At 50.4% G+C, this 14487-nt stretch overlaps 1 protein-coding gene across 3 annotated transcripts in view; it reads right to left on the minus strand.

Moving 5' to 3' along the window:
* Positions 1–10850: 10850 nt before the first annotated feature.
* ACTN1 (actinin alpha 1) overlaps positions 10851–14487 on the minus strand; it is a 97595-nt gene continuing 93958 nt past the window's right edge. For all 3 annotated transcript variants that reach the window (XM_059373469.1, XM_059373467.1, XM_059373468.1), the window contains 2 exons: positions 13156–13314; positions 10851–11701 (listed from right to left, as the gene is read on the minus strand). In XM_059373469.1, the coding sequence (XP_059229452.1) occupies positions 11543–11701; positions 13156–13314 (318 nt within the window). In that variant the 3' untranslated portion in view covers positions 10851–11542. The remainder of the gene's footprint in view (positions 11702–13155; positions 13315–14487) is intronic.

Consider the following 14487-nt stretch of genomic DNA (forward strand, 5'->3'; position numbering starts at 1 on the left):
CTGTGACTTTGCTACTCTCATCAGCTCAACAAATATTCATACCCAGGTTGGAGTGGACACTGCTGAGGGCTGAGATGACAGGCCACCGCAGAGGCACCTGGAGCAGGAGCAGACACACACACACCTGCGTGCAGCGGGTGTTCCAGAAACAGGGCTGTGCAGAGCCCAGGCCCCTTCTCTCTACCTCGTGGGCAGGACATCAACTTGGTGGATGGAAGTCAGCCCCGGTGGGAGCACTCACATCCCAGAAATCAGCAAACTCTGCAAACCAGAGATTTTCCTATTTGCTGGATATTCCTCGGGGTCTAGCTTGTCAACGAAGCAGCAGCATGCCAGGGGCTCTGGACCCCCGGGTGGAGGGGCACCGGCTTGGTTTGAGTATTCCCTAAGACAGACCCTTTGTCAGGGATTTAAGAACAAATGGTTTATTTGGAAGATGACCATGAGGAGCCGCAGGGCTGGGACGCCCAGTTGCGAGCCAGCTAGCTTCCCTCCTCCCAGCCGGCTGCTCTGGTTCCTCAGCTTCCTGCACAGGACCCGTCCCTTGCAGGCAGCGTGTCCCGCTCTGATAGCACTCTGTGGCCTCCCATGAACAGCAGCCCCGCGATGACTGGGACTTGGCTCCCAAATGGCCTGTTGCAGCTCACATCTCCCACCCACTCTCCCAGATCCCAGGATTGATGCCCAACCCTCAACCCCTCGACACCTGGGACGGCTGCTCCATAGGCCTGACAAAGCCTCCTCACGCCTGCTCCCGGCAGCTGGGGCATTTCCGCTCAACAATACAACTACCTACACTTAACTCTGGGCCCCTTGCCAGACAATGCAAATGTCCCCAGCAACCTCAAGGTGCTTAATTTCCACGGGGGTGTCCGGGGAAGGAAAGGAAACCTTTTTTCCTCTACCCATCTCAGGTTCATTGACTGGGGCACTGTAAATTAGACTAACAAAAGACAGATTTCAGAAGTATTTTCCACTTTCTATAGAAGCATTTCTATAATAGCAAACGTAATGTTAGAACAAAAATTTTCCTCTGAGTTTTGTTTCCATAGGTATTTGGACTCTGAGTCTCAAAAAAAAAAAAAAAAATGAACAAATACTTCACGAATTTGAAAAAGCAAGGTTAACAAGTGATAGATCTTCTGGAATGACTCAGGTTATTCGTCCATTCTAAGCTATCTATCTATCTATTTATCTAAGCGGGCTCTATGCCCAGTGTGGAGTCCAACACAGGGCTTGAGCTCACGCCCCTGAGATCAAGACCTAAGCTGATATCAGACAGTTAATCGACTTCAGCCTCCCAGGCACCCCTGTCTATTTTATTTTATTTTATTTTTTTAAAGATTTTATTTATTTATTTATTTGACAGAGAGAGAGATCACAAGTCAGTAGAGAGAGAGAGAGGAGGAAGCAGGCTCCTTTCTGAGCAGAGAGCCCGATGTGGGGCTCTATCCCAGGACCCTGAGATCATGACCTGAGCCAAAGGCAGAGGCTTAACCCACTGAGCCACCCAGGTGCCCCCCCTATCTATTTTATTTTATTTTATTTTAAAGATTTTATTTATTTATTTGACAGAGAGAGAGATCTCAAGTAGGCAGAGAGGCAGGTAGAGAGAGAGGAGGGAGCCAGATGCGGGGCTTGATCCCAGGACCTTGGTATCATGACCTGAGCCAAAGGCAGAGGCTTTAACCCACTGAGCCACCCAGGTGCCCCCCCCCTATCTATTTTAAATGCTAGATCTTCCATCAATCAGATGGATGATTATTGATTCAAGCCATATTTCTCTGTAAAAATCATAAATCTGAAATAATGATCATTATACTTTAGAGGAAAACCTCAAAACAGAGGGAATTCACTTACTGCTTTGAAAGGTAGATAATTGAGATAATTTTTAATCTTCATATACTTTTTAATATACCAAGTTATCCTTCACTTTGAAGTACCAAAGGAAGTAAATGACAAAGGTTGGAGTTTGAATGAAAAAAAGATCAACAAGAGAAAAATAGAACTTTATTAACACGTTCCTCCCACATACGCCAGAAGCCCTGAGCTGGGTAACTTAGAAGGGTGGTTAGAGGGCGCCTGGGTGGCTCAGTGGGTTAAGCGTCTGCCTTCAGCTCAGGTCGTGACCCCAGGGTCCTGGGATGGAGTGCCACATGGTGTGGGGGGGTCCCCTGCTAAGCGAGGAGCCTGCTTCTGCCTCTCCCTCTGCTGCTCACCCTGCTTGTGCTCTCTTTCTCTCTTGATTTAAATAAATCTTTAAAAAAGAATTGTATTAACTTAAAAAAAAAAAAAGGGGGTGGTTAGAACTTGAGCTTAAACAGCACCTCGACAGAACAATACATTTTTAGGGAAGCAATAAGACAAAGAAAAAAAGACTTTGAGTTTCTAGGGCAGCAAATTGTGGGAAGGCAAATGCGGAAATGAATGGTAAGGAGGGGCGCTAGTTTTTAGCAAGGTTTGGTATGTAGGCTCCTCTGGGGCCGCTGTGGGCAGAGAGAGTTCTCTCTGGTGACCAACTTCCGTCTTTTCCAGTAGGGAGGGGAGAAGGGGACCCTTTCCCAATTGCGGGTCCTGCTTTCCGGCCAATAGGAGGACAGGGAGCCTTTCTTGTATCTGCTTCTCAATCACCTTCAGTTCAAAATAATCCCTGTGCGGAAGTGGCCTATTTCGGAGGGCATCATGGGAGACCCACTGCAAACCCAGAGTGGGATGCTGAACGAAAGGAACCTCGAGTAGAAGAAAGCCAGGAAGGGAGGGGTCGCTCTCTCAGAGGCATCGTCATTGGCACACTGGGGACACTGAGCTCCCACAGTTACCAAGGAGGGGGACTGAGACTGTGTCCATAAGAGCACCTATCAAAATGCTTGGCAAGCAGACGTGAATTCAATCTGCGTATAGGACTAGAAATTTCTCCTTGGGGCGCCTGGGTGGCTCAGTCACTTAAGCATCTTCCTTAAGCTCAGGTTATGATCTCGGGGTCCTGGGATCAAGTCGCTCATTGGGCTCCTGCTCAGTGGGGAGTCTACTTCTCCCTTTCCATCTGCCAACCCAGCGCCGCCCCCCACCCCCGCTCATTCTCTCTCTCTCAAATAAATAAATAAAATCTTAGGGGGGAAAAAAAAGTTCTTTCTTGTGTCCAGACAAAATCATCCTCCTGGCAATGATGGGATTTTCCTTTGGTGCTTCCCAAAGTGCGCCCCATGAACCTTCTTGGCTTACTTACTGAATTCTACCCAGAACGTTCTAAGGACAGATTTCCAGTTGTCTTTGCCCCTCTCAGGCCCTACTCAATCATATTCTCAAGAGAGGGAGCCCCGGACTCTGCATCTTTGACAAACTTCCCAAACAATTCTTGAACATAGCAGAGTCTAAGAACCACTAGCAGGTTGAATGAAACCCCGCTTCTACTTCGGGGATCAGAGGGACCTGCACTGATATCCCAGTTCTGCACTAACCTAAGATTTCTGTGACTTGGTTTCCTGGTTTTTATCTTTATTTTCTTACATATTTATTTATTTATTTGACATGGAGAGAGAGAGAGAGCACAAGCACGGAGGTAGAACAGAGGGAGAGGGACTAGCAGTCTCCCCGCTGAGCAGGGAACCCGATGCGGGGCTCAATCCCAGGACCCTGAGATCATGGCCTGAGCTGAAGGCAGACGCTCAACCGATGGAGCCACCCAGGTGCCCCGATGTCCTGGTTTTTAAAGGGATAATAATAATCTGTGTGAAGATTAAATGCATGTAAATGACTTAAGACTTGGGCTTGAGCAAAGTTAAGGGCTCAAGAAATGTTAGCCATTGTTTTTCCCCTGCTAAGTGTGCACCGTTGCTTCTGCCATCCTTCTGTGGCACAAATCAAGGGCCCTCCCCATCCCAGAAATCACCCAGTTGAGACCCGTTGTTGGTAGCTGAGCTAATGGAAGCAGGAGAGGATGTCCCCGAGAGCGCTTTGGTTTTCCTCCCTGCTGCTCTCCACCTGCCATGCGCTGTAAGGACACACTTGGCCACTGGAGGGCAACATCGACCCAGCTCATGTTAAGACCCGCTTTCCCAAATGGCATTTTTAGGTAGTAGTGTGCAGAGGGAAGATGGAGGCCCTAATGGGGGCTTACTGGACTCTGGGTACGTTGTTTTACCGAATGCCCGCCCTCCTCCAGGCAGCGCTTAGTGGACAGATGTGCCCTAAATATAACCTATAAAGAAAAGTTTTGCAAAAACAACTGTTTTCCCATTGTCTTGAATTATAAAATGGGAATTTTGCTCCTAAACCTGGGGTCTCCGGCAAGCGGCCAGGGACAGTTTTCTGAGTGCCCACCATCCTGACACCAGATTTCCCCTCTTCTCTGCAAGCCCACAGCAGGCTCCCTATCCACCCCCCACCCCGGCCCCCAGCCACCAGATTCACGTGAGGAACTCGCGGGGTGCAGCCTAGAGAAAGGAGACGGCTCCCTCCCTGCACACTTGATGTTTCTTTCTCAACCTGGCAGCAGGGATAGGTTCTCCGACCAGCAGGCCCCAGTGTTCTAGGACAGTGTTTGGACTGAGTGTGAGAATCCCTTGGAGTGCATCTCAAGGGTCAAGCTCTCAGGTCAAGTTGCTCTCAGACATGTCCCTGAGAATGGGCTGTGTGTTCATTTGGCTTAGCCCCACAGCAGTCTCTTGGTGGCTGTTTGTGCTGTAAGCTCAGTGGGCAGCTGGACTGACTCCTGTTGGGGTAACACTGTGAAACTGCAAAACCCGAGACTCAATGCCATCCGAGGAGGAGGGAGCTGGTACGCCTTCTTCCTGGAAGCTTCTTCCTGGTAGCCCGCCTTGTCCTCGTCCTCAGCCAGCGCGGTGCTTGGTGGCTCTGGGAGCAAAGTCCCCAGGCACAGAGATGCAAGAGCTCGAGATGAAAGTTGACTGGGTACGAGTAGGACAGTGACAGCAGTTGCCTCTGACTCGGATGCTGGCCACCCATCGTCCCAGCCCCAATTCCCCTGGCCTCCAGCTGCAGCCCCTCATCAGGGCCGGGAATCCATTCTTTCCCACTTTCGTGGAGCATGTCCTGTTTGTTGGCTGGTCAGCATCCACCTCTGGAGAGTCCACTCCTTTTGAGAGTTTTGTGGGGAGGCAGAGGCTGTGTGTCGCTGGCAAGGAAGAGTCCTGTCACACCCAGACCAAGTCCAGGTGGCCTGAGTGGGGCTGCACCCTCCACTCCCGGGGAGCACACAGGCCAGGCTGAAACCAGAGAGCAAATCCCATTGCCCTGGCTGAAGCCACCATGTTCCATACCTCTGGGGGACTTTATCCGGGTACCCCCGCAGCTCTGCCTCAACCTACTTCTGTGACCTCAAGCAAGGCATTGCTCTCTGGCTGTAATCTTCTCCTCTGTCAAATGGCAAGGTTGGACTCCGTGACCCCCACATTGCACACTAACATTTCACATTCTGGTCCTTCATCCCACCGTTCGCCCGCCATGGAGGCCCATTTAAGCTTCCCTGGAAATCTCTCACCCCTCCCGTGGCACTCCCCATGCTCTTACCTTGTAATGGCTCCTTCCTCTCTTCCTGAAATGCTGCTTTCCCCACTGGGCCCAAATTTGGAACTAAAAAGAATTTTTGCCGTGAGTAGAGCCTGAGAGGGCTCCCAGAAAATTCTGGGAAGGACAAGGGGACAGCTCCATTAGATCTGATTCCGAGACGACTGAAAACGAAACAAAAACCTCAACTCCTGATCTTCTCCAACAACTTAGTGTCCAGACTGTGTCCTGCTTGCAGCCCTCAGCCCCGTGCCACCATCCAGCTCCCCCACCTCCTGCTGGGCCCAGCCATTCTGGCCCTTTTGGGTGTAGCTTCCATCTCCCTCCTCTGTGGGCTACTGTGTTTAGGGTTAGGGGGTCTGGTCCAAAGGCTGTGTGGCCACCCCCCAAGCACCAACATCGCCAACTCGGGCCTTTGAGCCTGGAGTGGTTTCTCCAGAGCCTCAAGCGTCTAACCCAGGCCACTGATATCAGGGAGGCAGTCAGGCTTCCCAGAGACCTGGACAACAGAGCATGAATTAGTTTCCTACTGCTGCTGTAACAAACTACCACACACATAGTGACTTAAAACAACACAGATTTATTATCTGTGTCTAGCTCGGAGCTCCCCCAGGTTCCATTCTAGATCCGGACCACAACAGAGCAAACATCACAATAAAGCCAGCCAGCTGAAATGTCTGGTCCCCCACTGCACAAAAAAGTGGTGTTTGCACTATACTGTGGCCTAGTATGTGTGCGATTAACATTGTGTCCAAAAAAAACGACGCACATGCCTTAATTTTAAAATGCTTTATTGACACAGAGACATAAAATGAGCAAATGTTGGAAAAATGGCACCAAGACTTACTCAACGCAGGGTGGCCACAAAGCTTCAACCTGTAAGCAACACATTATCTGCGAAGTGCCATACAACAGGGTATGCCTTATGCCTATGGTTTTGGAGTTCAGAAAGCCAAGGTCAGTAGCAGGGCTGCATTTCTTCGGGAGGTTCTAGGGGATAATCCATTCCCCTGCCGGTTCTAACTCCTACAGGCCGTCCACATGCCTCGGCTTATGGCCCAACAGCGTTCCAGCCTCTGCCTCCATCATTTCACCTTCTCAGACTTAGACACTCTGGCCTACTCTTTCTGAAGGCCCACCCAGACCATCTAGCATAATCTCCCCATCTCCAGACCCTTAATTGCCTCTGCAAAGTCCCATCTGCCATGCAAAAGACGTCATCACAGGCTCCAGGGACCAGGGCCACGATTCAGCCCACTGCGGAGCTCTAAGACTGGAAGAGCACTCCCCTTACTAGGATTTTTCTAGGGCCAGGCCTTTTTGCCTTACGAATATTTAAAATAGCGGGACGCCTGGGTGGCTCAGTTGGTTAAGCAGCTGCCTTCGGCTCAGGTCATGATCCCAGCGTCCTGGGATCGAGTCCCACATCGGGCTCCTTGCTTGGCAGGGAGCCTGCTTCTCCCTCTGCCTCTGCCTGCCATTCTGTCTGCCTGTGCTCGCTCTCTTTCCCTCTCTCTGACAAATAAATAAAATCTTTAAAAAAAAAAATAAAATAAAATAGCTTAACAAAGGACAGATAATTTAAAAAAAAAAAACAAAACTGTGTTAATACTTACTGTCACCAATTAAATGCCTACCACCGGCCAACTCAAACAGAAAACAGCATTGTTGACACCACGTGGTGGGGGGGTGGTTAAAGATTTTATTTCTTTGACAGAGAGAAAAAAACAGCAACAGGGAACACCAAAAGGGGGAGCAGTAAACAGGGGAAGAAGGAGAAACAGGCTCTCTGCTGAGCAGGGAGCCCGATGCGGGGCTCGGTTCCAGAACCCTGGGACCAAGACCTGAGCCGAAGGCAGATGCTTAATGACTGAGCCACATGTGGGGAGGTTATGCGCCCAGCTGGGAAGTAGCAGGGCCCACCCGAGCCCATGTGTCTCCTCTGAAAGGCACTGATGTCGAAAGAGGTTGTATTTCTTCCCTTGGTGACAGGAAGCAGACCTGTCTAGGGCTGGGTATAGGGTAGGTGACCCAGAGGCATGCCCCACCCCACCTTTCAACACCATCCATGCCCAGCAGCCCTACCCTTTGGCACAGGCCAAAGAACCCACAAAGCCTCTAAGCTCCTTACAACCTAAGGAAACCTTATTTGTTCTCAGTTCTGGTAACTCGCTCACTCTACTGACTGTACCCTTCGGGCATCAGTCTTGTATCCAGGGGACTGTTCTGAGTTGGCCCAGTGATAGGACACAGCAGATTCCTGAGACAGGCCTGGGATGTGGAATGTTCGCAGCATTTTATGGAAGGCTTGACAGGCCAGAGAAAGAGCAGCTGTATTTACGGACTGGCCTTTATCAGGCTGTCAACAAAATCCCTCCAAAGGTATGCGGCAGAGGCAGATAAAAACACAGAAGAAATCCATGCCCTACCTCGGCAGGAAAGATGCAATGTGTTCATCCCACCGACGCAGGATCAACCTTCATCGGGGTAGGAAATTCCATGCACCCAATCATTCAGAGTAAGCTGGAATGGTTTATGATGAAAAGTGGCCAACAGTGAGACACAAAAGACCATCAAGGGAGTAAGGCGACAGGCTGCAGTAGAAGTGCCCGAGGAGGGGCCTGGGCTCAGGGGCCCTGGTGACCCAGCAAACAACACCCGACTCTAGAATCAATGCCCTGAGATCCCCAGGGCCTTGGGGAAAACCCGGAAGTGGGTTAACGCCTCATCTTGTGTCCTGCTTCAGACTCCCCATGTGACACATGTCACAATCCTCAACCTGTAACCCGAAAACCCAGCAACGAACGCCAGGGGAACTTGAGATCTCCTAGGTAGAAAGAAATAGAAGGATGAAATAGATCCAACTCTTGGCATGAAGATTCAGAGGTTTTATACTCATGAAAACCTGTGGATTAATTTAAGGAGCTTGAAGTCCTAAGAGAATCTGGCATATATTCACTTTGGGGTTTTTACCTGGAATGTGAAATTGAGATTAGATGTGATTTTCATTTTAGAGGTAGAAGGGAACTGTCAGTAAACAGCTTTGAGCTGCCCCAGAGGACTCGATTTCCATTTATAGTATTTCAGTTGCTTTGTGCTGAGCAAGAATTTGTGGCCTCAATTTAAATTTGTCTCAGTGGGGAGCCCGAGGTACCGGGAATAATTATTAAAATCTGTAAGTATGTTTAAAATATTTACAGGAACTTAATTATTTTGGGAGAGTTAAACGGGGTTGTTTGGGGAGTGGTTAATTGTTACATGTGTGAATGATTAGAAGCAAGAGTGTTTTTATTCTTATAGAAAAAAATGACATTATCCATATAAGAGGAGTGTGATGACCTAAACAGCTTCAGAAACGGATTTTAGAATGTTTACCTCTTTAACAGACTGAAAATTTTAAGTAACTACAGCCATCTGCACATACATAAGCACACTTGAATATTGGGAATATCAAGTAAGGGCATTTCTTTAAAGGATGTGGACTAACTCAGTAAAAGCATACTTTCGTCCAAATGACACTTACACAATTCTTTTCTAACCTGAGTGGTGAAAAGGCCGATTGATCGTACCTCTAGAAACTGTGGTATAGTCAAGTGCTTGTACCTTGGGTTTAGGAAACCTTCGGGTTGGAACAATTTCCCCCTCCTCTACTCCTCTACCACTGTGCTCTCAGTTAGACTTGCAAGTAAATAGCTAATAAGACAGGGAATCTTGTGTATTAGCCTCTTTAAAAGGACTTTGAGCCTCTGAGGCCAGGTTCTGGCCTTGTTCCATGTTCTTCCCCCATGGGGCTGCACCCATGGCAGACCAACAGTGAGCATTTACTGGACTTTTAACCAGCTAGTGGTTAATCCGACAGGAATGTCCCCAAAGCAAATGCCAACCTCTACCCCATGTCCTTCCTTCTAAACAGTCTGCTTGCCTCTTTCCCTGGGCAGTGAGTATTCTAGAATGTTCTAAGATTCTAGGAGCTCTATGGATATGCACTGGCTTTCCAACAGCACTGTTATTGCCACTTAATGGCTGAAGGAACTACAGTACAGTCTCCCCACTTTGGAAATGGCAGTCTATTGCACTGGTATTACCACCGATAGTCTTCTCTCCCTGTCCTGTAAATAAGAAACAGCCTCAGCGAGGAGATACAGGTAAGGAGGAAAAACTGGAGAAGCTAGAGGGGGGCACACAGATGCCCTGGGGAGCTTGTTAAAATGCAGATTCTGAAAGTCTGGGGTGAGGCCCAAGACTGCATTTCCAGCAAGCTCCCAGGTGATGCTGGGAGGCTGCTGTTTGCAGGACATTTTTTTTTTTAAGATTTTATTTATTTATTTGAGAGAGAGAATGAGCGCAAGTTGGGGAGGGGCGGGGGGGGGCACAAAAGCAGACTCCCTGCTGAGCAAGGGAGCCAGAGATGGGGCTTAATCCCAGAACCCTAGAATCATGACCCGAGCCAAAGGCAGACACTTAACCGACTGAGCCACCCAGGCGCCCTGACTGGATGACATTCTGAATAGCGAAAAACACGAGGACTCTTTAAGACAGTTCAGTGTGGGGGCGCCTGGGTGGCTCAGTGGGTTAAAGCCTCTGCCTTTGGCTCGGGTCAGGATCCCACGTCGGGCTCTCTGCTCAGTGGGGAGCCTGCTTCCTCCTCTCTCTCTCTGCCTACTTGTAATCTCTGCCTGTCAAATAAATAAATAAAATCTTTAAAAAAAAAAAAAAAGACAGTTCAGTGTGTTCCCTTATAGGAAAAAATAGGGAGGGGCACACAGGTATCACAGAGCTGATGCCACAGAAAACAAAGGTAGGACTTATCATTACAGAGTCCCTTCCTTACACATCCATGACCTTATCTTCAACTCATTTAAGAGACTTCTGAGGAAACCACTTTTTTTTTTAATTAAATAAACATAGCGAAATATAGGAGGATGGAATGTGCCAGAGTCAAAAACCTATTAAGGTTGGGTAGAGGTGGACCCCATCATCCTTGACCCCACACACCCTCCTGGAAAACAGTAAGCAAGGAGCAGGCCAAGAGAGGTCATGGTAGCGCTGTTGCTTTAATACGGTGTGTGACAAGTAGTATCAAAATCGTCCACACTCGGGGCGCCTGGGTGGCTCAGTGGGTTAAGCCGCTGCCTTCGGCTCAGGTCATGATCTCAGGGTCCTGGGATCGAGTCCCACATCGGGCTCTCTGCTCAGCAGGGAGCCTGCTTCTCTCTCTATCTCTGCCTGCCTCTCCGACTACTTGTGATTTCTCTCTATCAAATAAATAAATAAAATCTTTAAAAAAAAAAAAAAAAAAAAAAAAAAAAAAATCGTCCACACTCTCCAATCTTGTTCATTTTTAATCAGCAACATTAAAACTAAAGGAAAAAAGTGTGTTAACCACACCTCTGGGCTTAAAAACGAGAAGACAAGACACAGAAATTCTCTTCCTTAAAAAACAGCCATTTCAAAAGATTTTTTTTTAATATCATAAAATATTTTCATGGACAAGTGAGCTAGCAAACACACATGCACCAATGTGCCTTTTGACAAGATATCCCCCTACCCCCACCCCTCCACTCCCACAGCAAGGTGGACATGAGATTGGAGAAATGAATACAGCAGATGATACAGAGAGAAAAAAAAATTGATAAAAAGTATAGAATATAACGTTGTGCTTGGTTATTGTCCTATGTCACAATAAAACAAAACATTTCGGTGCAAACAGTTAATTTTTCCTCTTTTCCATTTAAGTCTGGTGGAGAAAAAAATACTTTTTCTATAATAAAATATGTGGTTTTTTGGTTTTTTGTTTTTTTACTTTTTTTAACGTAACTTTTTTTTTTCTTTTTTGCAGAAAATAATTTTGTAAACTGTCACTTTGCGGGCAGGGAGGCTCGATGCCACGTGGGTCCCAGCTCTCCCGGTTCGAGGCAGAGCACAGAGACCACACCTGGGCGGGAGAGGGGGCAGCGGGGGCGCAGGGCAGGGGCGCACAGCGGGCAAGGCAAGGGCGCTGGCCTGGGCGGGCGGGTTAGAGGTCGCTCTCCCCGTAGAGCGCCGTGGAGAAGGACATGTAGTCCAAAGCACCTGGCACGGCATCGGGGCCGGTGTAGGGGGCCATCCGCGCGATGCAGTACTCGGCCTGGTCGGGCGGCAGCTCTCGGCGCAGCTCATCCACCGTGATGTAGTTCTGGAGAGAGAGCCGGCAGGGGGACCCGGATGTCACTATGGGTGACAGCACCCCGCCCCGTCCCCTACTCCTGCTTCTGGATACAGAGACGTGCGCACACGCACAGATCCACAGGTGTATCCCGTATACATATATAACGCGTGTGTTTATAATGCATACACGTGCATACATACACATGTGTGCATATACAAAATACATGTTCCTTTTCAATCTCCTGTTTGCCATCTCTGTAGCAGTCTGGCCTGTTTCCAAGCTAATTCAAATGCTAACTGCACCTGTTATTTCAGGTATCACTCTGGTCTGCAGCAATCACAGGCTAGAGCCACCCGCAGGGACTCTGGTAACACAAGGGAGGCACACCCACTCAAGCAAGCACTCTGAAGATGATGAATTTCCACAAATACAGTGAGCATCCAAGCGGGACATCGCCGCGGGGGGACAGCTACCTCCACCAGGTTTGCAAGATGCAGGCCTGCCCGCGCCTCCCTGGTCCCCAGCCCAGGTCTCTGCGCACCCGTGACAGGTCTACTGGGAAGTTGGTTCTCTGGGGAGTTTAGCCTCCAGAACAGCTCACTCGGAGGCTTGGCCCCACGAGGTAGGCCCCCAGCACCTTGCCCTACCTCTGCCAAAGCCCCCTATGAATCAGCTTTGAGGAGAATGGGGTCACCCCTAGGTCACTCCAAAAGCCAGGAACCCAGGCCCCTTTCTGGACTTGAGAGACCCAGAGTCACTTGAAGGAGATGGTTTCCAAGGGTCATTCCAACTCCAGGTGCCAGGACTCTAAGAGGGTGTCCTTAAACTTTAGGAACTGACCTTCAGGAACTTCTCTTGGCTCAATCTTTCGCTTTTATAGACTGAGACATTTCAGAAATGATGCTCCCCACTGGCTTTGGCTTTTTATAACTCCATCTTTTCAGTCTGAAGGAAGGATGGCAGAAGGCCTATCCTATGAATTTTACAGAAAGGAAATCTGACCTCCAGACATCCCCGCTTTGCCAGTTTCTGCTGGCACTCCCACTGTTCCACTGCCAGGCAGGGCACTGCAGGGAACTTGGGAAATTGGGAAACCCAAACTGACTGCTGCTCAGGGTAGACCAATCAGACACACGCTACCCTCCCACTCCCTGATGGTGGTCCGCGCCGGCGTGCAGCGCAATAGTAGGGTGAAGTCTGAGTTCTCAGACGACCCTTCCATCACCCGGTCACGTCCTCACCCCACTCTACCCGCCTCCACAACTCACCACTCCCACCCGACTACGAAGGGGTCCCGCTCCCCGGAAAGAGACCCCCTTAGACTCACGCTGTGCCCGAACACCTTAGCTGATCCCAAAACATTACAGAAATGGGGGGAGATGGACAGCAGGGGGAAGCCCAGTGGAAGAAGGGGACGCAGGGTGCAAGTGACCCCCCCCCTGCACCCTGCACAGACAGCACCCATGCCACCAGAGACCCACCTTGTCCCCAGCCAGGATCTTGAAGGAGGCCATGACCTGGTCTGCTGTGTCTGTGTCGGCCGTCTCCCGAGACATAAAGTCAATGAAGGCCTGGAATGTCACTACACCCAGGCGGTTGGGATCCACGATGCTCATGATACGGGCAAATTCTGCCTCTCCCTAGAGAGAAGAACCAACCCCAGGCCTGTCAGCCTCTCAGCCACAGGCTGCTGGGAATGTCTCATACAGACCTACGCCCCTGGGGGCTCAGAGCTGCCTGAGGCTGCTGGGGGGGGGGGACACAGCGGCCCCTGGGGGCTGTCCTAAGGGCATCACAGGGACATTAGACCCAAGAGCGAAGACTCCGTTCAGGCTTCCCACACCTCCCAGGCTCCCATCGGAGCACATGATGACAATGCTGACAACAGCTGTAACGGCTGCCAGTCGCGACATGTACCGCGAACCGCACTCTTCTGACGGCTGGATGCCTTTCACCTCTTTTCTCACCCCCCCCCCATTGTATGGCGCAGGTCCTTATTACTTCCATGAGGTTTCCAGATGAGCAACTGGAGGCCCAGACAGGCTTGGTGACTTGCTCAGAGTCACACAGCCAGCAGGTTAACAGAGCTGGGATTTGAACTTGGATGGTCTGGCTCCACAACCTGCGCCCCCCCCCCCCCCCCCCCAGTGTACTTCCTGTGTGTCAGACCCAGGAGCCACACTCACAAAGTTCCTTTGGTGAACCCTGGCCGCAGTCCCGTAGGGGTCCCCTCACCTCACCCCGCTCCCCAAGCTGGTGATGACAGAGCTGGGGTTTACTCCTGGGTTCCCTGCGTCCTAAGCCTGTGCCCTGGCCTGGCCTGGGGCAGCCCACAAGCTCTGCCCTTTGCACTGAGGCCTGGCACCTGCCTCGCGGCCCAGCTCAGGCCCCCGAGTGTGAGGTTATACCATGGAGGAGGCCGTAAAGGCCAAGGGGTGGTGGGCGTGGCTGCAACCACCCCCAGGGCAGCCGCAGAAATCTCTGTGCTTCCTGAAAGAGGAAGTCGAACCAAACCCTACCCGGAAGTCCAAACCTCCAGTCCTTCTTGCTAGCCTTGGGGGCCAGCCCCACCAGCCACCATGGGAGAGGAAAAGCCCACCACCACAGGAAGTACCAAAAAAATACACCAGCACAGAGACCGAGGTGAGAGGGCCAGACCTCTGGGACACACGCAGTCCACGAGGCTGGGCCCAGCCAGCAGGGCTCCATCTTCCCCATGGACCAGAATCATGAGGCCCCTCCAGGGAGGGCAGCCCCTAGCCTGAGGGCTTCCAGCCTGCTCTCGCCAGGCCTCGGCTTTCCTGGCCAGACAG

Source organism: Mustela nigripes, chromosome 13 (assembly GCF_022355385.1).
Source record: "Mustela nigripes isolate SB6536 chromosome 13, MUSNIG.SB6536, whole genome shotgun sequence".
Classification (NCBI taxonomy): domain Eukaryota; kingdom Metazoa; phylum Chordata; class Mammalia; order Carnivora; family Mustelidae; genus Mustela; species Mustela nigripes.